The following is a 26,876-nucleotide window of genomic DNA, read 5'->3' on the forward strand; positions in this document are numbered from 1 at the left end:
TTGCACAACCAACGAATTTCTGAACAATCTGTCAGAAACAGTCTCAGGGAAACTCATCTGCGTGTTCATTGTCCTCACCAGGGTCTTGACCCGACTGAAGTTCGGTGTCATAACCAACTTCAGTGGGAAAATGCTCACCTTCAATGGCCACTGGCATGCTGGAGAAGTGTGTGCTTCACACACATCCAAACCTATCACGAGACAGCCATTTCCAAGTCTTGCCATAGATTTTCTAGACGATATAAGTCAACTTTAACTAGGCCACTCAGGAACATTACATGTTGTCTTGGTAAGCAACTCCATTGTAGATTTGGCCTTGTGTTTTAGGTTATTGTACTGCTGAAAGGTGAATTCGTCTCCCAGTGTCTGTTGGAAAGCAGACTGAACCAAGGGTTCCTCTAGGATTTTGCCTGTGCTTATATTATTCAGCCATATTCTGTTTATTTTTATCCCAAAAAACTCCCTAGTCCTTGCTGAAGACAAGCATACCCATAACATGATGCAGCCACCACCATGGTTTAAAATTTGAAGAGTGGTACTCAGTGATATGTAGTGTTAGATTTGCCCCAAAGCTAATGCTTTGTATTCAGGACAAAAAGTTAATTTCTTTGCCACATTTTTTGCAGTATTACTTTAGTGGCTTGTTGCAAACAGGATGCATGTTTTAGAATATTTTTATTCTGTACAGTCTTCCTTCTTTTCACTGTCATTTAGGTTAGTATTGTGGAGTAACTACAATGTTGTTGACCCATCTTCAGTTCTCATATTACAACCATTAAACTCTTTAAAATCACCATTGGCGTCATGGTGAAATCCCTGAGCAGTTTCCTTCCTCTCCGGCAACTGAGTTAGGAAGGACGCCTGTATCTTTGTAGTGACGGTGTATTGATAAGCTATCCAAAGCCTAATTAATAACTACACCATGCTCAAAGGGATATTCAGTATCTTCTTTTAAAATGTTTACACTTCTACCAATCGGTGCCCTACTTCGCGAGGCAAAAAACCTCCCTGTTCTTTGCGGTTGAATCTGTGCTTGAATTTCACTACTCGATTGAGGGACCTTAGAGATAATTGTATGTGTGGGATACAGAGATGGGGTAGTCATGTAAAAATCCAGTTAACCACTAACTTATGTGATTTGTTAAGACCTGTGATCAAGCAGATACAAGAGATGAACTGATTTTGTACAGCCATGCATACACAATTTCCTTTGTACAGCCATGAAAACCTGCATTCACAATTGCCTTTTTCAACTGAAGGCTCTGAGTGTTCCATCTCCTAATATGGAGTGGGGTAAGCTGGTCCTAGATCTGTATCTGAATTGTAGCTGAATTGTATCTGATCTTCAGCTGTTTCAGCTTTTTGTTCTCATGGCGGGCTAATGGTGGGGTCTGTTTGATCAGCTTACTGCACTGTGCTAGGATATTATCTTAGTGTGGCATCAAAAGGCAACCCTCTGTGAGGACTTGGCAATTTGTCACCAGCACCCAGAGAATAAAAAAAAAAGTTATTTATTTATATTTTTACCCCTTTTTCGTGGTATCCAATTGGTAGTTACAGTCTTGTCTCATCGCTGCAACTCCTGTACGGACTCGGGAAAGGCGAAGATCGAGAGCCGTGTGTCCTCCGAAACACAACCCAACCAAGCCACACTGCTTCTTGACACGATGCCCACTTAACCCGGAAGCCAGCCGCACCAATGTGTCGGAGAAAACTATACACCTGGAGACAGTGTCAGCGTGCACTGCACCTGGGCCCGCCACAGGAGTCGCTAGTGCGCAATGGGACAAGGACATCCCTGCCGGCCAAACCCTCCCCTAACCCGGACGACGCTGGGCCAATTGTGCGCCGCCCCATGGGTCTCCCGGTCGCAGCCGGCTGCGACAGAGCCTGGACTCAAACCCAGAATCTCTAGTGGCACAGCTAGCACTGCCTTGGACCACTGCGCCACTCGGGAGGCCTGGACAGCCATTTTTAGACTGGGGGCTCAATGGCATCGAATGGTTAGGTTGAGAGGAAATTGATCTCCTTAATTCCTGGTTACGGCATGTTTTCAGAACGGACAAAGAAGTCTTCAAAAAGGCTTCTTAATTAATAGGACTGCATGTACAAGTGATTTAATAGTGTGTGTGTGTGTGTGTGTGTGTGTGTGTGTGTGTGTGTGTGTGTGTGAGAGAGAGATTAGGGTTAGTGTGTGAGACAGCATGAAGCCTTGTGTGTGTGCAAGTGAGAGCTTGACAGTGTGTGCGCGTGTGTGTTTTAATCTCTACACAAGGGATTGGTTACCAAAAACAGGACTGTGTACCTTGAGGAACCTGAGTTGTGCCCTTCTGCTTTTCACCAGTAAAGGAAGAGCGAAAGCTCACCTCCTTCACGTGCCTCAGGTTGCTCTTCACCTTCAGATAGATATCGGCTGAGTCCGCTGGGGGCTGTGGCAGAGGGTATCCGGGGGGAGGCAGGAGCGGTTGGGAGGGGGAGTCAGGGGGAGGGGGCGTTGGCAAGGCCAGCAGGGGTGGGGGAGGCGGCTGAGAGGTGGCGGCGAGCTCCTTGCTCTTGGGAGCTCCAGCCTCCACGTCAGGGTTGAACATGTCCGTGTAAGTCTGCATGTCATTTATGGCCGACTCCGCTGGGCCTCCGCCTGCGACAAGGACACAATGGGTCAAGGGTCAGATGGATGAGGTGGCTATAGAAATAGCTAGAATTCCTTGAACAGACATCAACATTCAAGTCAATGGGTGGGTGATGGGAGGACTAACGGCTGTTCTAGGAATTCTATTTCTTAGGACATAGAAACACCCAGGATGGGTATTGCACATTATAGCTGTTGGATGATTTTGTTTCATCCACATAATTATGTAAAGTGCTTTGCGCACCTGGAAAAGCACTATAAAATCCATTACCTTTTTCAAATAATAGTGCAGGTGTGGAACAAAAGCCTGCACACCCAGTAGCTCTCCAGGATTGCATTTGGAGACACTTGGTTTGGAGAGCATGCAGTGGTTGATTCACAGACAGATTATTTATCCTACCTGCCACTAGAGGGAAGCACTAGTATGGAGCGCTGCTGTGCCATCATACAAAGGAATGCAAATTGTTACATAGGATTTGTTCCAGTCAGATGAGTGGTGGTAGTTCCCACAATTGTTATGATAATAGTGTACACATTACCAAATCAAAGATGTCATGTCATGTTTGGGGTCACACACACACTCTAAAATTGGCTAAAGCGCAAACTGTTTTTCATACTAGGCTAGGAAAATCATACAAATAGTGTATTCATTGATCCTGGCACCGATTGCCTCACCATAGCATGAACATGACTATTTTTCCCCTGTGTAATCTTTAACTATTGTCCTTAGTTCAATTGTCCTATAGTTCAATCCAGCCAGTTCAGGAAGTTAATTAAAATAGTGTGTGTGCACGAGTGTGGGGTGCATGTGTGTGAAAGCTGCGGTGGGGTGCACGTGTGTATGTGAAAGCTTGTGTGTGACTGACCGGCGGGGACTCGTGATGAAGGGGGTGAGCCGCTCCGCTTTTCTCCTGTGCTACACTGGCTGGAGCTGGCTGAGTCATAGTTGGACAGGGTGCTGGAGGGCGAGGCCATGTCGAAGTGGGCCGGTTGCTGGGCCTGCCACGACCCCGCCGGGGGCATCGTGTTGTTGGGGGACGACAGGCCCAAGTCGGGCTGCTTGCTGTACTCCAGGTCGGCCGATGGGTCCCTGGAAAGCACGCGGTGCGCCACACTCTGGATAAGACAACCACAACGAGGGGTTAACAAAACAAGGTCAACCAGGAACCTGGGGGAGAGCAACCTAGCTTAGCCTGGGAGTGGGACTGAAAATGTACATTTCCTGAAGAAAATGAGTGTGCTTGCTTGTCTTGGGGTATGTTCATTGACGTCAAACATTTCAAATGTTATATATCGAAATGTAACAAACTGTAACAAACAGACTTCCTATTCTACACAACGGACAATCATATCTCTCTTACACATGAAACATTTCTATCTTGCTCTACATACGCAAGTTGTACAACTTACTGTACAGTGGTTCCTCCTTTAAAAGTTGTGTCATACTGCGGCACACCTTGTGTCATACTGCGGCATTCTGTGGCACGTCATTTAATTCTCAGACTTTTTTTCTGTTACTGCAAGTTATTGCTAGTTTGACCACCAGAGGGCATCTTTGAGAAGCATTTGATAGTATTCCGTATTGGCATTACCAGAGCATTTAAAACCTTTTTTGTAAAAACTGATAATTGATTTTAAGAAATTTGGCTTAATTAATTTGATTAATATTATGGTGTTTCTATTCAGAGAAAAACGAAAAACGAAACCCTCAGGGTTTATATGTTTATTAGGCTACTGTTCAGTCTACAATTCATACTGTAGTAAACATGGTAAAGTGCCTAATTCCTTACATAAGGGAGAGCAGGCCATGTCTGTACTACAGAATGCAGGGCACACGGGAGACCGGTGTTATTTCATAGTTGTGATCCTGAAATTAGTAGGTGTGTCCAAACTTTTGACTGGTACTTACTTAATTAATTTGATTAATATTATGGTGTTTCAATTCCATGATAATTGAAAAGCCCTCTGGGTTTCTGTTAGGATGGAACAGAAAATATGGCGCTGCACAACGTGACGCTCATAAATTCAGAGCATTATCAGATTGTCAGTTTGTAAATTCAGACAGTTTTGCTCTCAGAGCGCACACTAGACGTTCGGGCCGAGGAGTAGGGTTGATTTGAGCTTTCTGGCCTTACAACGGCAGTCAAGCACCCAAGCTAACGTTGGCTAGCTACTTCCAGACACAAATGAGACCACTCTGACCATTTTACTCGCCCTAGCAGAGCTGGTAAGGCAGTTTTCCTGTTAACCGTTGGTGACTGTGCTGCTGGAAACAATTTAATTACGCTTTTTGCCGACGTTTACTGACCCCGGCCATATTCAACCTGTGTTGAGCGCTTGTAAATTAATTATTCTGTGCTCTGGTACACTCAGACGAGTGCACTCTGAAATCGGTGTAGATAGCTAGAGAGCGAATTTACGAAAGCACCAGAATGTCCATTGGGAAAGCACACGACTACACCATTTAGCTAAGCTAAGAATGACGGGAATAATCAAGTCAATAAACGTTGGGTAGTTAGATAGCCTATAGTTAATGGCAAGATTGATGTATAACTACTAACGTTAGGTAGCTAGCTAACATACCGGTACATACTGCTGTAATGATATGCTATGTGGTTCGTAAGGACAGCGTAGCTAACAAATTGTCAGCCAACATAACGTGTAAGGTAACTTATTTGAAAAGTCATTACTTTATTACATTGTGTAGCAAGCTACCCCTTGGTCGTTAGGACAAATCTGGTCTGTGATAGGAGGTTTTTTTTTCACACCTAGCTCGGCTATTAGACAATTCTTTAGTAAAGGTTGAATAGTCTATTGTTCAGCTATTAGCCCCCCTCCCCAACTTGTAACAAATTCTTGTTGTTCCAATCTCGTTCTTTTCCCTCGTCCACGCGTCATCATTCTCGTTATGACATTATAACTACTTACATTAGGTTCCACTGTAATGTTTTGTCAGCCATCTTCACCCAGGGACGGGTGGCTCGCGTCAAATTCGTCATTGGAACCACTCAATATGATTGGTCATATAAAAACCTTGGGACCCAAATGCATAATGAGTGCTCTAACTCCCCCTTGTGGTTGTCTGGTGCAATTACGCCATGACACTGGGTACCTCAAAGTCTCGTGGTGTAAGCTCGCAACTTTTAAAGGAGGAACCACTGTATCTACAATGCACAAAGGTTGTTATGCAACAGAGAGTTTGTCTTCACAAAAGTAATTACACAACCCTATGGAGACACCGCATGATGGTTGTGTAAACATTTTTGTGCAGACAAACACTCTTCAATATCAGACGTATCACAACCATTGTGTCAAATGCGTTGTACAACCTGTGTCTGTATGGGGTCTAACATCTTGTAACATTGCACCCTCCTGAACAGGTCCCAGGGCAGTAGTCAAAACACCACAATAACAAATTACAGACAATAATATGCATGCCTACTCCCAGCTGGCATGAGCCACACAACTTAGAATGTAGCCACGGGACCCAGTATGTGTCCCAACTGACACCTGTCGCTCCACTAATGACAATTACTGCCATTTACCCTCTCCTCTGCCTGGCCCTCCTGGGCAAAACTCCACGGGGTGGCATGAGAAATAACAACACTTCCACCGGGACTCCCTAAAGTATGTGGGAAACATGTCCCGCCCCTTAACCATTTAAGGGTTAAGGGGTCTCTCACCATTTAAGAGTCTCTCACTCCTAGGAAAATACATTCACTGCCGGCTGGAAGAGGAGGCTGTTGATCAAGCGTTGAGTTAAGCAATTAAAGGGGAACTTCTGTGAGAAAAAAAAAAATATAAAAGTGGAAGACTGACACAGACCACATATTATCTTTACATTCAAGCTGGAATCAGGGCTCCCCAGTGTGACTAAAAATGTTGCTGTGCGACCAATATCTTTTATTTTGGGAGCACTGTGCGAGGAAAACATTATCCAATAATTTATTTTTGTCATTGCATAACAATATTACACCGCAAAACTCTTCTCTTCACTGCTTAAACAAGACAGGCTGATACATTGTGTACAAATCATAACCAATCATAATGCTACAAATATTTCAATGTAGCTAATCAAATCAAATCACATGCCAGGCACACAACCAATCCCTTTTCGCGCAAACCTTCCCTCAGAATTGTGCAACCCCTTTCTGTCAGCTAAGTAATGGCATTTGCTAGCAAGCTAGCTAGCAAGAGCAACAACGAAATGCGGCAGATTTGAAGCTTTCCTTAGCAAAAAACAAATGATGAAATGATCAACCACAACCAGAAGATGGACAATGTCGGATATGCTGCTACCAATCCACCTCAGAAAACTTCAAAGATCTACATGTTTCGAGAGGGGTGACTTCGCGAATTCAAGTGGCTAAGGAGGGATAAAACTAAGAACACAAAGTTCTGTCGTAAGTGTGGCGTAAAAGCAGCAGGGAAAACTTATTTTGCTTCTGGGTCCAGCAACCTAAAACACAAGTCATTGCTAAAACATAACTTAAGCCAAAAGCACATCAATTTCTGGGACAAGTGCATTGGGGGAAGGGGGCAGGAACAACATCACTACGTCTACTACCAGGCAGCCGTATTTGACAGGGAACAAGCCGGTCAACAGGCAGCTAACTCAGCTACAGATTAAATTGAACACCACTTACTGCAATGCCAAAGAAGAGATGGCTTTTACCAAATTCAGACCCATGTTACTCATGCAGAAGAATTTTGGATTACAAATCAACCCAACATATGGAAATTAGGTATCCTGTGCAAACAGTTTGCAGTTGTACTTTTAAATACAATGGTTATTTCATTCACCTATATAAAATTGTTTGATGTTGCACTTTTGAATACAATGATTAAAAAGTTGTTTTTATTCTAATGTCTTGCACACTCTAGTGAGTTCTACATCAAGGTAACAGCTGATGACAATTAAGAATGATAGGACAGTCATTTGCAGTAAAAAAAAATATTCTACATTTTGACTGGTGCTCCTTACTTTTTGAAGTTCGGCCAACAGTGCTACCAATGAAAAAAGTGAATTTTAGTGCCCTGGCTGGAATAGACTTAATCTTCCTCTCATCTAGATATCCCCCTGAATGATGTCTACCTACAAATTTCACCTGGGTTGTATTCATTATGTACCAGTGGAAGAAAACGGACTACATTTCATTTTCCGTTGAAACAATTTCACTACAGTGTGTCCTGTCAAATGCATCCTGTGTCTCACCATGTTCTCAACAGTGCACAGGTACTTGGCACACTGGACGTGCCCATTGTACTCTGCCAGGTCGGCCGACGAGAAGCCGTCCTGGTCCCGTATGCCCAGGTCCACCCCATTCACCACCAGGATCTGACAGCACTGGGAGAGAGAAAGAGAGAGGGGAGGGAGAGAGAGCGAAAAAACTAAAAAACTTTGTCCGTTCTTTTTAGGAGGAAGCCAAATGTCATCGGTTGGTTTGGCCGTTATCCAGATTGTCAAACCTTCATTCCGACATTTTGCTAACCAAGGATATTTGGTAATACCGGCACTGAATCCGAAGGTTAGCAATGCTAACAAGTACATGTAAAATCCCACAGTGAATGCTAGCTAAATGCTGACAAACACATTGCAAACATTTTATACAGTCTCTGACAAACTACTTGCAGGACAGACATCCCAGCTCAAAGTTATACAAGTAACTAAAAAAAATGCTACTCACACAAAATAAATGTTTGACAGCAAGGTTCTTGATCCAGGAGGGGATTCTCTGCTGTCACCTAGAGAAGCTTGATTTTGCAAGAAGCTAACCACTTAGCTAGATAATTAGCTACTAAATTTGCAAACCAAATGCACAACTGCAGAGCATTTAGCACATTTTAGACCGTTAACTTAATAGTCATAAGATATCTGGCTGGCAAACCTTTAGTTGTGAATTCCATACTGTAACTAGATGTCCTGGAGTGCTGCAACAGTGAGCGACTCACAAGGATCCGGTTTGTGACAGGTGAAATGAAGAATCTGCTTTATCTCCTAACGCAGGTGTTCCCAAACTGGGATACGCGCAATGCCGTTGGGGGTACTCCAAATAAAATTTCGATTTGTAGTTTTTTTTCACATTTTCAAACAGTCCATTTATATTTTACAACGGGGCTATACATTTGGGTGAGTTTTTTTTCTCACCTGAGTAGCCTCATTTCACTGCCAAAAATAAAATTAAACCATCTAGTGTTCAGCAAAATAACAACAATGTCAAATACTGGTAGCCTAGTCAAATAATTAACATCCAATCACATTAACTATTACTGTCTCGTGGGAATTCTTCTAATGGTCCGTATGTAGCCAAACGTAGCTGCTGCTCATTCTGTTTGCTCGAAAATTAATTAATGGTTAAACAAAATAAGGCATAGAGACACATAGCAGCTCTACTGGTAGTACTGCTAATACCAGCAGTACTACACCTGCACCTGTCAACGACACAAGTTGCTTCCACAAGCGCATCCAATGCTAGCATCAGTAATTCTACATTTGTTGTTAACCCAGCTAGCATGGACACTGACAGTTGTGAATCTAATGCAGCCGAAGAGCTACTGCCCCCTTACCCAGGAAAGCACTGAACAACAGACAGGGATGTTGGACCATCGAAGAGGCGCACATATGATGATAACTACATTGATTAGGGGTTTAGTTATATTGGGAGTAGTGCCTTTCCTCAGCCACAGTGTGTTATATGTGCAAAAGTACTATCTCACAACTTGATGAAACTCTTGCACAGATACTTAGAAACAAAACATGCCAATTTGAAAAATAAGCCACGGGAGTTTTTTGAGAGATAATTAAGATTACTTTTGAGTAGTAAGACATGTATAAAAGCAACAGATACCATTAATAAGAAGGGGCTAGAAGCGTCTTATATGGTAAACTACCGAGTGGCTAGGACAGGCAAGCCCCATTCTATTGTGGAGGACTTAATTCTTCCTGCTGCCGCAGATATGGCTGGGACAACACTGGGGGAAAAGGCAAAAAAAAAACTATACAGACAATATCTTCATCATACAACACTGTTCACAACGCATTAGTGACATGGCAGATGTTTTGAAACAATTACTGCTTTGCATACAAGCCAGCTGGATGAGTCAACAGACGTGGCTAGCCTGGCACAGCTCCTGGTATATGTCCATTACATTTATGGGGGGGTCAATAAACCAGGAGAGGATATTTGTAAAGTACTGGACAGCTTTGTGACATCATATGGACTTTGGTGGTCAAGATGTGTTGGTATCTGTACTAATTGCACAAAAGCCATGACAGGGAGACAGAGTGGAGTGGTAACGCGCATCCAAGCAGTTGCTCCTGACGCCACTTGGGTCCACTGCAGCATCCACCGAGAGGCTCTTGCTACCAAGGGAATGCCTGACAGCTTGAAAGACGTTTTGGACACTACAGTGAAAATGGTTAACTTTGTGAAAGCAAGGCCCCTGAACTCTCGTGTATTTTCTGAATTATGCAATGATATGGGCAGCGACGATGTAACGCTTTTACAACATACAGAAGTGCGCTGGTTATCAAGCAGAAAAGTATTGACAGGCGCACAGTATTACGTAGAGCCATGTTTACATGGAACTCTATTCCATATCAGTTAACAGCAGTATAAAAATACATCTTATAGAACAGCAGGGACTGTGAAGAGACACACACGCTTCACATACACATGATAAGACACGCAATCTACACACACGTACACATGGATTTTGTATTGTAGATATGTGGTAGTAGAGTAGTGGCCTGAGGGCACACACATAATGTGTTGTAAAAAGTGTTTTGAAATGTAATGTAATATTTTAAATTGTATAGAACTGCCTTAATGTTGCTGGACCCCATGAAGAGTAACTGCTGCCTTGGCAGCAGCTAATGGGGATCCTTAATGAATAGAAATAGAATACAAATATAGGCATGCGGCTCATACTCATAGCAAACATACAGACAACATAAAAACAGTAGGCGAGCATACTAACATCGTCAATGAGATGGAGAGAGAGGGGGAGAAGGAGAGAGTCAGAAACAACTGCAAGAGACAGATAGCGGAAGAGAGAGACAGTGACAAAGACAGCAACACAGACGAATGTCAGCTCATTAAAAAAAAGAACTGCGCGTCTAACCTTAGGGAGACAATATCAACTTTCCACTCTCTCTCAAATGCATGGTGTAATGGGCCCCCTTGGCTATTTCTGGATTTGTATGAAGTTACCTGTTCGTAATTCCCAGCTGTCTTGACTAGCCTCACACACAGCCCTATACAGTGTCTAAACCCATTGAACCATTGTCATGTGTTCTCCTACAGATCCATCCCTATGTACGCCCCCCCCCAACACACACACCTCCAGCTCCCCGTTCTCGGCGGCATCGTGTAGCGGCGTTCCACCCCAGCTATCGGTGATGATCTCGCCACCGTGCAGTAGCAACCAGCTGAGCACCTTGGCATGGCCACGGCTGGCAGCGAAGTGCATGGCCGTGGCACCGTCACCGTCCCGGTCTGACAGGCTGATCTCTGTGAAGCTCATCTGCAACGGACAATAGTAGAGGTTGAACAGTATGTAGCGCCAGCTGCCATTTGGTTTGGTAACACTTTGCTAGTTGGCTCCCCTTAGTTTACAGAAGTCCAACTTCCCACCAACAAATTGGTATCCATTAACCCTAACATTAAGCATTCTCTATCAACCATTGGTAGTGGATGGGTGTTGTTCTGTAGACTAAAGCTCTTTAAGCACTTAGATGGAAGGGGATTATGTAAATCAAATGTGTTATTGTTATGTATGTATGTATGTATGTATGTATGTATGTATGTATGTATGTATGTATGTATGTAACTGGTGGTGAGCTGCTAATGAATAACTAAAATGCAAGGCATATATTTTTTATCCTGAAAAACCACCCAGTCCTTAACGATTACAAGCATACCCATAACATGATGCAGCCATGCCTATGCTTGAAATATGAAGAGTGAGACTCAACTCAGTGTTGTTGGATTTGCCCCAAACCCAACGCTTTGTATTCAAGACAAAAAGTTAACAAAAAGGTGACATCCCCGAGCAATTTCCTTCCTCTTTGGCAACTGACTTAGGAAGGACACCTGTAAATACCCATTTGTATTTTTCACTATTTGATTTCAGACCCACCGGGAAGGGGTGACTTGCCTAGTTAAATAAAGGTATGGGGAGGGTTTCATCATTTGGTCTTCTGGGGGAGGAGGGGGGAGTGACTGACAAGCAACTCTAATTGCTAAGGGGGGTGGGGGGAGGGGTGGAAAACATTGGGGGTGGGGCTGGAGGAATTGGATGGTAGGATGGAGGCCCACTTCTTTTTTGTTTTTTCTTTTCCTGTATGTAAAATATGATACATAATTTGTAGCTTCTGTAATGTAAAAAATATATATAATTTGGAGTTGCAGCCCATAGGTACAATGTGTGAAATAATGAACTGAAAATATTGTACCGGTAACCCCCCCATCCCCAATTAAAAAAATAAAATGTGCTAAAAAAAGTAGGATGTTGGAGCGTTTGGTAGTTATTTGATATCAGTGATTTCACTACGATTTTCCTCCTCTATATCAAACTGATTGAATCTATCTAACCTAGGGCTTTAAAAAGACAGTTTGAGTACATTCAGAGACAATTCTAACAGTGATTTTGATAAAATCATTAAGCTTACAGATGATTTGATGGTAAAAACTGAAATCCACAACTGGGATGTTAGCTACCAGTTCCCAAAACAGAAAATTGACAGCAAGGTTTAAGGACATGCATGTTACATCTACAGTGGGGAAAGCAGCCTGTTAGGAGCAACTCAGATTTACAGGCATTATGGAACGAGATATTGGACAGACAACTAATGGAACTCAATCGTTTTCAGAACGATTCATACAGGATAATGAAGAAGGCAGCAGCTGCCTCCCTGCTCCAATCGGAATCGTTTGGTCAAATGATAGCGATACAGCCACCCATTATGGCATTTCTGTGAATGACACAGAAGTAACTGTTTTTGTGCAACAGCTTAAAATGAAATGCACAAGAGGGTCTGCAGCCCAGCCAATCAGGCTGGCTAGTATACATATTTTTAGTAGCCTATTCGCAAATAAAGGGATAGGTGCACTTGATTCAGCTGCCCTGCATGCCAAGTAGCAAAGTGTTCCCATTTTGAACCATTTTATTTGGGCCCACCTACCTGGCGGGCCCAGAGAGCTAAATCAGGCGCACCTGTAGGCATAACACTGGCCAATCGGATAGCTTAGATCGCCTTGTCTACAGCAGGTTCCACGAGCCCACATAAAAGTTGATACTGACTGTAGAGCAGGCTACTTTAAGATTTCAAAACCAAGCCTAGAGAGAGATTGTCAAAGAATACAGCAAAGGGGTGCTGTTTTTATGAGTTCAAGAATTTATTTATCAGCACTACAATGCTGTTTTTATTCCATCCTTTTGGAACTCATGAAACCCCTTTCCCCCCTTCGACTCGCACGCTTTCCCCCCCTCTGCTGAGACTGACCATCAGTCCAGTGAAATAAAATCTAAAATTATTTCAATTTATGCTCTGATGTGCCTCGCAAGTAATAGGCTTGCCCTACTACCAGTGTTATCATATAGCCTGGCTTGAGACTTGAGTTTTCAAATATAAGGGACTCCACGTTATTTATAATAAAGGGGTTGGCCTACATGGATCAAACCTGACCACTTGTTATATGAAAATAGGCAAATGCGTGATTTTTTTTGATTCCAGTCAATAGCCTATCGATTTAGGAAGTTAAACTTCATTGGAAATGTACATTTGCCCTGTGCTGTATTAGTAATAAACTGTTGTTTCTTCGACACTGTCTGCATCTGGGTCTTAAATGAAACTTGATAACACAATACATTGTAGGGGGAACTTCTAGCCTAGAGATGTTAAATTCTTCTCTGCAGATCCTCTCAAGCTCTGTCAGGTTGGATGGGGAGCGTTGCTGCACAGCTATTTTCAGGTCTCTCCAGAGATGTTCGATCGGGTTCAAGTCTGGGCTCTGGCTGGGCTACTCAAGGACATTCAGAGACTTGTCCCAAAGCCACTCCTGTGTTGTCTTGGCTGTGTTCTTAGGGTCATTGGAAGGTGAACCTTCACCCCAGTCTGAGGTCCTGAGCGCTCTGGAGCAGGTTTTCATCAAGGAACTCTGTACTTTGCTCCATTGATCTTTGCCTCGATCTTGACTAGTCTCCCAGTCCTTGCTGCTGAAAAACATCCCAACAGCATGATCTTGGTTTTGTCAAACCAGAGAGTCTTGTTTCTCATGGTCAAACTCCAAGCTGGCTGTCTTCTGCTTTTTTACTGAGGAGTGCCTTTCGTCTGGCCACACTACCATAAAGGCCTGATTGGTGGAGTGCTGCAGAGATCTTTGTCCTTCAGGAAGGTTCTCCAATCTCCACAGAGGAACTGGATCTGTGACAAAGGCCCTTCTCACCCCATTGCTCAGTTTGACTGGGCGGACAGCTCTAGGAAGAGTCTGGGTGGTTCTAAACTTCTTCCATCTAAGAATGATGGAGGCCACTGTGTTCTTGGGGACCTTCAACAATGCAGAAATGTGCTGGTGCCCTTCCCCAGATCTGTGCTTAGACACAATCCTGTCTCGGAACTCTACGGACAATTCCTTCAACCTCATGGCTTGGTTTTTCCTCTGACATGCACTGTTAACTGTGGGACCTTTATACAGTTGGAGTCAGAAGTTTACATACACCTTAGCCAAATACATTTAAACTCAGTTTTTAACAATTCCTGACATTTAATCCTAGTAAAAATTCCCTGTCTTAGGTCAGTTGGGATCACCACTTTATTTTAAGAATGTGAAATATCAGAATAATAGTAGAGATTTATTTCAGGTTTTATTTCTTTCATCACATTCCCAGTGGTGAAGTTTACATACACTCAATTAGTATTTGGTAGCATTGCCTTTAAATTGTTTAACTTGGGTCAAACGTTTTGGGTAGCCTTCCACAGGCTGTTAGGTGAATTTTGGCCATTCCTCCTGACAGAGCTGGTGTAACTGAGTCAGGTTTGTAGGCCTCCATGCTTCGGATTGATTTGCACATTTGCACCAAAGTACATTTTAATTAAAAATATATATTTCACCTTTATTTAACCAGGTAGGCTAGTTGAGAACAAGTTCTCATTTACAACTGTGACCTGGCCAAGTTAAAGCAAAGCAGTGCGACACAAACAACATTACAGAGTTACACATGGGGTAAACAAACGTACAGTCAATAACACAATAGAAAAAAAAGTTTATATACAGTGCGTGCAAATTAGGTAAGATAAGGGAGGTAAGGCAATAAATAGGCCATAGTGGCGAAATAATTACAATTTAGCAATTAAACACTGGAGTGATAGATGTACAGAAGATAAATGGGATGAGGTTGTTGGATTGGCTATTTACAGATGGGCTATGTACAGGTGCAGTGATCTGTGAGCTGCTCTGACAGCTGGTACTTAAAGTTAGTGAGGGAGATATGAGTCTCCAGCTTCAGTGATTTTTGCAATTCGTTCCAGTCATTGGCAGCAGAGAACTGGAAGGAAAGGCAGCCAAAGGAGGAATTGGCTTTGGGGGTGACCTGTGAAATATTCCTGCTGGAGCACGTGCTACGGGTGTGTGCTGCTATGGTGCTGCTATCGCCAAGTCAAGGATCGGCAGGACTGTCAGTTTTACAAGGGTATGTTTGGCAGTAGAGTGAAGGATGCTTTGTTGCAAAATAGGAAACCGATTCTAGACTTAATTTTGGATTGGAGATGCTTAATGTGAGTCTGGAAGGAGAGTTTACAGTCTAACCAGACACCTAGGTATTTGAAGTTGTCCACATATTCTAAGTCATAACCGTCCGGAGTAGTGATGCTGGACGGGCGGGCAGGTTCGGGCAGCGATCGTTTGAAGAGCAGACATTTAGTTTTACTTGCATTTAAGAGCAGTTGGAGGCCATGGAAGGAGAGTTGTATGGCATTGAAGCTTGTCTGGAGGTTAGTTAACACAGTGTCCAAAGAAGTGCCAGAAGTATACAGAATGGTGTCGTCTGCGTAGAGGTGGATCAGAGAATCACCAGCAGCAAGAGCGACATCATTGATGTATACAGAGAAAAGAGTCGGCCCGAGAATTGAACCCTGTGGCACCCCCATAGAGACTGCCAGAGGTCCGGACAACAGGCCCTCCGATTTGACACACTGAAATCTGTCTGAGAAGCAGTTGGTGAACCAGGCGAGGCAATCATTTGAGAAACCAAGGCTGTTAAGTCTGCCGATAAGAATGTGGTGATTGACAGAGTCGAAAGCCTTGGCCAGGTCGCTGAATACAGCTGCACAGTATTGTCTCTCATCGATGGCGGTTATGATATCGTTTAGGACCTTGAGCGTGGCTGAGGTGCACCCATGACCAGCTCGGAAACCAGATTGCATAGTGGAGAAGGTACGGTTGGATTCGAAATGGTCCGCGATCTGTTTGTTAACTTGGCTTTCGAAGACCTTAGAAAGGCAGGGTAGGATAGATATTGGTCTGTAGCAGTTTGGGTCAAGAGTGTGTCTACCCCTTTGAAGAGGAGGATGTCCGAGGCAGCTTTCCAAACTTTGGGGATCTCAGACGATACGAAAGAGAGGTTGAACATGCTAGTAATAGGGGTTGCAACAATTTCAGCTGATCATTTTATAAAGAGAGGCTCCAGATTGTCTGGGAGGCTTGGGCAAGTTGCTGTGGGGTGTGCAGGGCTGTTGACCAGGGTAGGGGTGGCCATTTGGAAAGCATGGCCAGCTGTAGAAAAATGCTTATTGAAATTCTCAATTATTGTGGATTTATCGGTGGTGACAGTGTTTCCTAGCCTCAGTGCAGTGGGCAGCTGGGAGGAAGTGCTCTTATTCTCCATGGACTTTAGTGTCCCAGAACATTTTGGAGTTTGTGCTGCAGGATGCAAAAATCTGTTTGAAAAAGCTAGCCTTTGCTTTCCTAACTGCCTGTGTAGTTGCATATCGCAGGGGCTAGTCGATGCTAACGTTAATCTCTAGGAGACAGAACGCATCTCCATCCTGAGCGGTATGACGGCTGCGTTGTCCCATAGTGTTTATACTTGTGTACTATTGTTTGTACAGATGAATGTGGTACCTTCAGGCGTTTGGAAATTGCTCCCAAGGATGAATCAGACTTGTGGAGGTCTACAATTTCTTTTTGGAGGTCTTGGCTGATTTCTTTTGATTTTCCCATGATGTCAAGCAAAGAGGCACTGAGTTTGAAGGTAGGCCTTGAAATACATCCACAGGTACACCTCCAATTGACTCAAATGATGTCAATTAGCCTATCAGAAGCTTCTTAAGCTGTGGATGTTCTGGAATTTTCTTCAATTTTCCAAGCTGTTTAAAAGCACAGTCAACTTAGTGTATGTAAACTTGTGACTCACTGGAATTGTGATACAGTGAATTATAAGTGAAATAATCTGTAAACAATTGTTGGAAAAATTACTTGTGTCATGCACCGACTTGTCATAACCGACTTGCCAAAACTATAGTTTGTTAACAAGAAACCTGTGGAGTGGTTGAAAAACTAGTTTTAATGACTCCAACCTAAGTGCATGCAAACTTCCGACTTCAACTGTATATACAGGTGTGTGCCTTTCCAAATCATGTTCAATCAATTGAATTTACCACAGGTGGACTACAATCTAGTTGTAGAAACATCTCAAGGATGATCAATGGAAACAGGATGCACCTGAGCTCAATTTCGAGTCTCATAGCAAATGGTCTGCGTACTTATGTAAATAAGGTATTTCTGTTTCTTTATATACATTTGCAAAAATGTATACAAACCTGTTTTTGCTTTGTCATTATGGGGTGTTGTGTGTAGATTGATGAGAAATATTTTATCATTTTTAGAATAAGGCTGTAATGTAACAAAATGTGGAAAAAGTTGAGGGGTCTGAATACTTTCTGAATGGTCACCAACCTTTTGTTAGTCGAGATCACTTTGAGTCAAAATGAAAGCCGAGTGCAATTCTTTCCTGGGCGCGGGGCTAGCGTCCCAACTGGCCAACATCCAGTGAAATTGCAGAGCGCCAAATTCAAAAACAGAAATACTCATAATAAACATTCATAAAATGTACACTGCGTGCACAATTATTAGGTCAATTGTATTCCTCGGGATTCATTTTATTGTTGAACAAACACAATGCTCTCAGTCAATCCAAAATGTTATTGAACCTCAAACCTGAATGTTTACCAAAGGAAAAGTGAGTTTTGTCTTTCTCAGGGAAATATATAAGTGTGCACAATTATTAGGCAACTATTAGTGTGCACAATTATTAGGCAACTAAATTACAAAAATAATTTCTCTCAACTCACTTGTTAATTCTCTATTTTTAGAGTAAGTGTAACAGATAAGTAACACAAAATGACAATTATATAACATTTTTGGCCTTTCAAAAATATTCAGGGACCAATATAGCCACCCTTATTTTCAATAACTGCCATGAGCCTTCCATCCATGGAGTCTGTCAGTTTCTTGATCTGTTCACGATCAATTTTCACTGAAGCAGCAACCACAGCCTCCCAAATGCTGTTCAAAAAAGTGTATTGTCTTCCATCACTGTAAATCTCACGTTTGAGAAGGGCCCACAAATTCTCAATAGGATTTAAGTCAGGTGAGGAAGGGGGCCAGGTCATTATACAGGCATCTTTGAGGCCCTTGCTGGCTAGCCAAGCAGTGGAGTACTTGGATGCATGTGATGGAGCATTGTCCTGCATAAAGATCATGGCCTTCTAGAATGCTGAGGACTTCTTCCTGTACCACTGTTTGACGAAAGAATCTTCCAGAAACTGGCAGTAGGTTTGAGAGTTGAGTTTCAGTCCATCTTCAACCCGAAAAGGTCCAACTACCTCATCCTCAATGATAGCAGCCCATACCAGTACCCCTCCTTCACCTTGCTGGCACCTGACTCAAAGTGGTGCCCTGTGTCCATTACTGATCCAGCCACGGGCCCATCCATTTGGTCCATCAAGAGTCACTTTCATTTCATCTGTCCATAAAACCTTTGAAAAATCTGTCTTCAGGTATTTCTTTGCCCAATCTTGACGCTTCAACTTGTTAATCTTATTCAGTGGTGGTCTTGTTTCAGTCTTCTTGACCTTGGCCATGTCTCTGAGCACTTGACACCTTGTACTTTCTGAACACTCCAGGTAGGTTGCAGTTCTCTAATACGTTGGCACTGGAGGATAATGGGTTCCTGGTAGTTTGACATTTAATTCTTCTCAAGTCTTTTGCAGTTAATTTGCGCCTTTTCTTCCCCATGCGTTTTTTGCGCCCCAGTTGACTATTTGCAAGAAAACGTTTGAATGTCCGGTGGGCACACCTCAATAGTTTAGCTATTTAAAGAGTGTCGCATCCGTCTGAAAGGCATTTTACATTTTTGTTTTTTTAGTGTCAGTTAAATTTATTTTTTGGCCCATTTTACCTGAGGTAATGAGGCTGCCTAATAATTATGATATAAGGTGTTATTCACTTTTGCCACACCCTCCCTCATTACACAAATATATATAACCTGAAAATGATTAAATCCAATAAGCATTCAAGTTTATATGGTTTGGAGTTCGAAAATGTGGATAGAAACAATGATAAGATCAGAATACTCACTTGCCTAATAATTGTGCACGCAGTGTACAAGTGTTTACATCGGCTTAAAGATGAACTTCTTGTTAATCCAGAAATCTGTGTCAGATTTCAAAAAGGCTTTACGGCGAAAGCATACCATGCGATTATCTGAGAACAGCGCCCAGCAGACAAATCATTACAAACAGTTACCAGCCAAGCACAGGAGTTACACAAGTCAGAAATAGCGATAAAATTAATCACTTACCTTTGATGATCTTCATATAGTTGCACTCAGGAGACTCCCATTTACTCAATAAATGTTTGTTTTGTTCGATAAAGTCCCTCTTTATATCCAAAAACCTCAGTTTTGTTGGCGCGTTTTGTTCAGTAATCCACAGGCTCAGAGGCAGTCACAATAGGCAGACGAAAAATCCGAAAAGTACAGGTAGAGTTCGTCAAAACATGTCAAACGATGTTTATAATCAATCCTCAGTATGTCTTTTCTCTAAATAATCAATAATATTTCAACCGGACAAAAGCGTCTTCAATAGAAAGGAAAAACAACAAGCGGCGCGCTCGTGAGATCGAGCGAAACCAGCACTGTATACTTCCGTGGTCCTCTGACTAAAATGGCTTTTTAATCGTCGTTTTTCAAGATAAAAGCCTGAAATCATGTCTAAAGACTGTTGACATCTAGTGGAAGCCATAGGTACTGCAATCTGATTCCTAACCCATTGGAATCTCTATAGGCATTGATTTTGAAGTACAGCCAGATGAAAATAATTCCACTTCCTGGATGGATTTTTTCTCAGGTTTTCGCCTGCCATATCAGTTCTGTTATACTCACAGATATTATTTTAAAGTGTTTTCTATCCAATACTACCAATTATATGCATACCCTAGCTTCTGGGCCTGAGTAGCAGGCAGTTTACTTTGGGCACGCTTTTCATCCGGAATTGAAAATACTATCCCCTACCCCAGAGAGGTTAAGGAACTCACCAAATACAAGTATGCCAAGCTTGTAGCATCCTACCCAAGAAGACTCGAGGCTGTAATTGCTGCCAAATGTGCTTCAACAAAGTACTGAGTAAAGGGTCTGAATACTTATGTAAATGTGATCAGTTTTTATGTTATTTATTTTTTAATTAGAAACAATTTCTAAAAAAGTGTTTTTGCCTTGTCATTTTTTTATTTAATTTTTTTATTTCACCTTTATTTAACCAGGTAGGCAAGTTGAGAACAAGTTCTCATTTACAATTGCGACCTGGACAAGATAAAGCAAAGCAGTTCGACAACATACAAAAACACAGAGTTACACATGGAGTAAAACAACATACAATCAATGATACAGTAGAAAAAAATAAGACTATATACAATGTGAGCAAATGATATGAGATAAGGGAGGTAAAGGCAAAAAAGGCCATGGTGGCAAAGTAAATAAAGTATAGCAAGTAAAACACTGGAATGGTAGATTTGTTATTTGAAGAAAGTTCAAAGTTAAAATATAAATAATATGGTGCAAAGGAGCAAAATAAATAAAATAAATAAATACAGTAGGGGAAGAGGTAGTATTTTGGGCTATATTATAGATGGGCTATGTACAGGTGCAGTGATCTGGGAGCTGCTCTGTCATTATGGGATATTGTGCTGTCATTATGGGGTATTGTGATGTCATTATGGGGTATTGTGTGTAGGTTGCTGAGGGGGAAAAAAACAATTTAATCCATTTTAGAATAAGGCTGTAACGTAACAAAATGTGTAAAAAGTCAAGGGGTCTGAATACTTTCTGAAGGCACTGTATCTCTTTAATTTGACTAATAAGTAGACAATAGGCTGTTATGTAATGTGTAAAAAGTCAAGGGGTCTGAATACTTTCTGAAGCACTTTATGGTTAAATGGATACTAAAGTACATGTAGGTCTGTGGCGTCATGACAATTTGTCAGCTGGTTATTGTCATGCAAAAAACTGCTAATCTCACGGTAATTGACACTTAATTAACATAAACATGTTTAGCATCTCCAAGCCTCCACTCATACAAGCCGCTGATGTGCCTTTGTAACATCTACATTAAAAAAATAAAAAGTATAAAAAAATCTATTTCATACACCATTACAATAAACCCATTATTTTAGGCAGGTCTAAAGAAACATGACATAAATGTATTTCTGAAGAACAGAATATGAGCAGGCCAACTCTATGTTATCTGGCTATGGGCCATAGGCTGTAGGCTTATTCAATTAGCAGACAAGATATGCAACCAGTCCTGTGCCATTATTTTATAGTAAAAATAATATAATTGAACTGAATAAAATAGAAAAGGACATTTTTTCCCGTTCTGGAGTGAGTGCGCATATGAAGTGGCTATGTTGAGCGTAAAAGTGATAATTTAAAACAACTCTAAATCTAACATATAGATCCTATTTGGAAACTTTAATTGTGAATGATACAAACCTTAAAATGCCTTAGAAATCAAAAGACTTATGGGCTGCATGATGCAAATATAAGCTATTGATGATTTGAGAAAGTTGCAGAAAATGCTTTCCTCAGGCTGCACATGCTCTTTCATCAAGTGATCATACCTTCACCCATCAGACTATTCTCAATTTAAATGTTGTCTTTACTAATATATAAAATGAGTTGCGATTTAGAATGGCCCATTATCAAAGGGTCAGGGGCAAAAGGACATGTCATCTGTATGCAGTCAATAGCGAATGGAGGCCGCTTTCCTACCAATTCATTTTTCGATCATGTTGGATAGTCTACTTCGGTTGTTTCACTCCATGCATCAAGCACTGTTTGAGGAGCATGCAGCCTCTGCCGACGTGACAGGTGATATTCCTCCCAAACTCATGGTCGTGAGGTATGATGTAGCTAAAAGGTAAACGTGTCGGCCTATAAATTATGAAAATATAAAAAAAGCCCTTTTACTAGGTTTTTTAAAATCACATTCACTATAATGGTAGGCTAACTCTGTAAGCCACCCTGCACAATCAACGAACCAACAGCATTGCCTAGGCCTATAGGAGAGATCTACATCATACCTCACGACCATGAGTTTGGGAGGAATATCACCTGTCACGTCGGCAGAGGCTGCATGCTCCTCAAACAGTGCTTGATGCATGGAGTGAAACAACCGAAGTAGACTCATGAATAGAAAGTTTGGAGCAGAGCATAATGTAACCAGTCCATCCAGTATAGGACTATCTATAGGACCTCTCCCAGACTCATGAATAGAAAGTTTGGAGCAGAGCATAATGTAACCAGTCCATCCAGTATAGGACTATCTATAGGACCTCTCCCAGACTCATGAATAGAAAGTTTGGAGCATAGCATAATGTAAGCAGTCCATCCAGTATAGGACTATCTATAGGATCTCTCCCAGACTCATGAATAGAAAGTTTGGAGCATAGCATAATGTAACCAGTCCATCCAGTATGCATAATAACACAGTCCACACTCTAATGTGATTACTAAAATGTGTTCATTTTAGAATATAGGCTAGACCAATTATGTACCAAAGATATCTTAAAATATAATGTAATGTTTTTCTGCCATGAATAGGATATGTATTGTAGAACTGCACAATTATTATTTTAATTCACCTTCTTCAGCTCATACATAGGCCTGTGTGTAGGCATTAGCTCTAACATGCATAAGGGTGTTTTGAATTAATCACCACTTTAGAAGGCGCTGTCCATTTCTTTGTGTTAAGCTTTGAAACAACATCCACAATGTTAACCACTCAGTTTCAACCTGTTGTTGAACATCTTCAAATTGATCATCACAGTGAGGTGAGTTTTAAAAGCACATACTGTTTTGATGTGTTTGATGTAATTTTCTATTGCATTTGCATTGATGTCAGTGGTTAGAGGAACAATAGAGCCCTGAGTACCAGGCCATTAGGACCTGATAAAGGGACAATAGAGCCCGAATACCAGGCCATTAGGACCTGATGGAGGGACAATAGAGCCCTGTGTACCAGGCCATTAGGACCTGATGGAGGGACAATAGAATCCTGAGTACCAGGCCATTAGGACCTGATGGAGGGACAGTAGAGCCCTGAGTACCAGGCCATTAGGACCTGATGGTATTTAGAAAGTTTGGGACTACCAGCGTATGTTCAGAGTGCATAAAAGGAGATTACCATGACTCAACGGTCACGTGGATTTTGACTGTGGTCGTGACTCATGACTGCCGTTGTGGCGGTAATACGGTCACCGCAGCAGCCCTATGTACACCCACAGTGGATTTATTTAGTGCTTGTCTAGGACCCAAATACACAATACAATAGTACAACAAATACAGTAGAAGAAATGACAAAAGCAGACAGTATGAATCAGGACAATGACCTACCAGCCAGACAATGACAGTGTTATGGCCCATTTGGGCGGCAGCATGCAGAGGTGTCATCCCGTCATTGGCTCTGATGCTTGGCTCCGCCCCCGCAGTCCTTCACCAGGTATTGGACGACCTCCAGGTGACCCTCCTGGCAGGCCAGGTAGAGGGGTGTGGCACCATTCTTTGTTTGGGAATCGACAACGCTAAAAGAGGATTAACAGACCTGTATTCAACTTTATTTAATGAATTACCATGTAAAATTACATTGTGATTCTTGGACAACACAACTATTTTGGGTAAGACAAGAAGTGTATAAACATGTATCCGGTTGCCAACACTTGGGCATTAATGCTATTTGTGGGGGGGGGGGTTCTGAATACCCAAACTAATCTAATCACTGACAGGTCAACAATAACTTCATAACACCCTCAAATTGAGTTTGGCCAAGTTGGAACCCTAAGTATCCTTTCCATGAGGCTCCAGTCCAAGTCACCATGACTGGGGGGAGGTATTCTGATTAGCACATCGAGCCAACTCCACCCCCTGGAGCCAAACTCCACCCTCAATGTTCTCTCTGTTCCCCAAAGGCCAACAGGGTAGACCATAAAATGACAATTCCCACACTTGCCACAGATCTCCTAGTCACAGCGGGAGGTCAAGGAGTGAACAAGTGCTTCCCCTCTAAATCCCATAAAGCCTTTCTTTATTTGGACACTGACTGACAAGCAGGCAATGAGCCCCTTAAGAGGCTTACTGCCCCGCTGGTTCTGATCCTCACTACTCCAGGGTTAACCAGGCGGCAGTGTGGTGACAGGCCAGAAATGGAGGGGGGGGGGGGGGACAGGTGGAGTGGGTAAGAGGGGGAGGTGTAAAGGAGGAGGAGTTTCTCCCCTCAAACCAAACAACTCCACCCCGTTTCACCTCACCGGACAGAGACAACATAGTTAGAACCCAAGCCAACAACTTACTCGACCGAGTAAGCCTCCCCCTTTGTTTTGTGTCTCAAAAACATGAAAAACTCCAAACAGTAGGTGTGACTGACAGGGCATCCTTGGGAGTGCATTTGGGGTGATGCTCCAGGTCAAAACAAGCACCCTTTAAATATTTCACCACAGGAAAGGGACCTTATCTGCAGTTCTGTCAACAGGAAGTGGGCAGACAACTGCATTATTCAGGAGTGTAACTAAAGTGGGACGGAGCTCTCCTGCATCCCGGGGTCTGGAGAGGGAGAACAACATAGGTTTATGGAAAGGGGCTGGTGCTTATATACTAACATTCACGCAACACACAACCCCCCTCAAATACTACTGGAGAGAAAATACACCAAGATGTCTATGTGCTCTTATGAGATGCCTCATGACAAGGGGGACTACTGAGTTCTAGCCTATACAGATTCAGGCACTCCTATAAAGGAAGCGTTTTTGTACAGGTGTAGATTTCAAAGGGCTTGTCCTTGTGAGAGGGTAGCAATACAAAGTGCAACAATAGATGACACCGTCCCACAAACGCACACACCCAATATTTTTTTTCTCCAAGCTATAAGGTTTGTCTGCAATTAGTCAACTTGAAATTGCCTCCACTATTACTTGATGTACAGTGTACAATACACACCCTTCTCCCCTACCCCATGTAAGGCCAATCTTATCATCATTATTTCTCACACACAGGTTGATCTGTGTGTGAGTAAGATCGCTTTACATGGTCATGCTAATGCAAAAATCACTTACATTTTTGACATGCTCAACAATTATTTAGGCGCTACTATTTCAGTTCTCGCTTGCTGTGGCCTGCACCCTTAGTCTCAACAGGTAAAGTTGCGGCCAAATATATTGACACCTGTGTACTTTTCGTAAATAAAAAAGTAGAAATTAAAAAAAAAACTGTCTCCACACCTGATTAGATTTTCGACATATCAGAACCAATTTTATTTTTGTAAACTTAAGTTTCCAAAAACATTTTTAGAAATGAAAGACAAATGGAATTTACAAAATGATTGGCACCCCAGAGATAGTATTTGTATTTATTAAGGATCCCCCACTCTTCCTGGGGTCCAGCAACATTAAGGCAGCTATATACAATTTAAAATATTACATGATATTACATTACATTTCATACTACATTACATTTTATAAAACTACATGGAACTCTATTTCACATCAAGCAGAATCAGATTTCAAAAGCAGATAAAAATACACTATGGAACAGAGGGGACTGTGAAGAGACGCACAGATACACGCTTACACATTATTTATTTTATTTAACCTTTATTTAACTAGGCAAGTCAGTGAAGAACAAATCCTTATTTACAATGATGGCCTACCCAGGCCAAACCTTAACCCGGATGACGCTAGGCCAATTGTGCGCCGCTCTATGGGACTCCCAATCACGGCCGGTTGTGATACAGCCTGGAATCAAACCAGGGTCTGCAGTGACACCTCTAACACTGAGATTTAGTTTCTTAGACCGCTGCGGCACTCTGGAGAACAAGATTGTGGGGAAAAAATTGTAAAGTAATTGGTAAAATTAGTAATGACTGAGAAAAATAAAAGGCATAGACAACTGCCCTGGGGAATTCCTGATTCTACCTAGATTATGTTGGAGAGGCTTCCATTAAAGAACGCCCTCTGTGTTCTGTTAGACAGGTAACTCTTATCTCCAATATACATGGGATGTAAAGCCATAACACATACGTTTTTCTAGCAACAGACTATGATCGATAATGTCGAAAGCCGCACTGAAGTTTAACAAAACAGCTCCCACAATTTCTCTCAGCCAATCAGTAATTTGTGTAAGTGCCATCCTTGTTGAATGTCCTTCCCTATAAGTGTGTTGAAAGTCTGTTGTATAGCACTGTATCCGGTCAAACACAATTTTTTCTAAAAGTTTACTAAGGGTTGGTAACAGGCTGATTGGTCGACTATTTGAGTCAGTAAAGAGGGCTTTACTGTTTTTGGGTAGCGGAATTACTTTTGCTTCCCTCCAGTCCTAAGGGCACACACTTTCTAGTAGGCTTATATTGAAGATATGGCAAATAGGAGTGGCAATATCATCCGCTATTATTCGCAGTTGTCAGATCCTGGTGGCTTGTCATTGTTGATAGACAACAATAATTCTCACCTCTTTCACACTCACAATTATGGAATTCAAAATTACAATGCCTGTCTTTCATAGTTTGATCAGTTATACTTGGATGTGTAGTGTCAGCATTTGTTGCTGGCATTTCAAGCCTAAGGTTGCTAGTCTTGCCTATTTGTATTTATTATGGATCCCCATTAGCTGCTGCCAAAGTCAGCCATTTATGCTAATGCAA

General features: G+C 42.1%; 1 protein-coding gene across 1 annotated transcript in view; it reads right to left on the reverse strand.

The window, feature by feature from the left end:
• LOC106566959 (espin) overlaps positions 1-26,876 on the reverse strand; it is a 154,114-nt gene that overhangs the window by 76,428 nt on the left and 50,810 nt on the right. The window contains 6 exon segments of the mRNA XM_045692758.1: positions 2,367-2,638; positions 3,436-3,745; positions 7,845-7,976; positions 10,973-11,155; positions 23,582-23,671; positions 23,673-23,769. Coding sequence (XP_045548714.1) covers positions 2,367-2,638; positions 3,436-3,745; positions 7,845-7,976; positions 10,973-11,155; positions 23,582-23,671; positions 23,673-23,769 — 1,084 coding nt within the window.

This window comes from Salmo salar, chromosome ssa13 (genome assembly GCF_905237065.1).
Source record: "Salmo salar chromosome ssa13, Ssal_v3.1, whole genome shotgun sequence".
NCBI classification, from domain to species: Eukaryota; Metazoa; Chordata; class Actinopteri; order Salmoniformes; family Salmonidae; genus Salmo; species Salmo salar.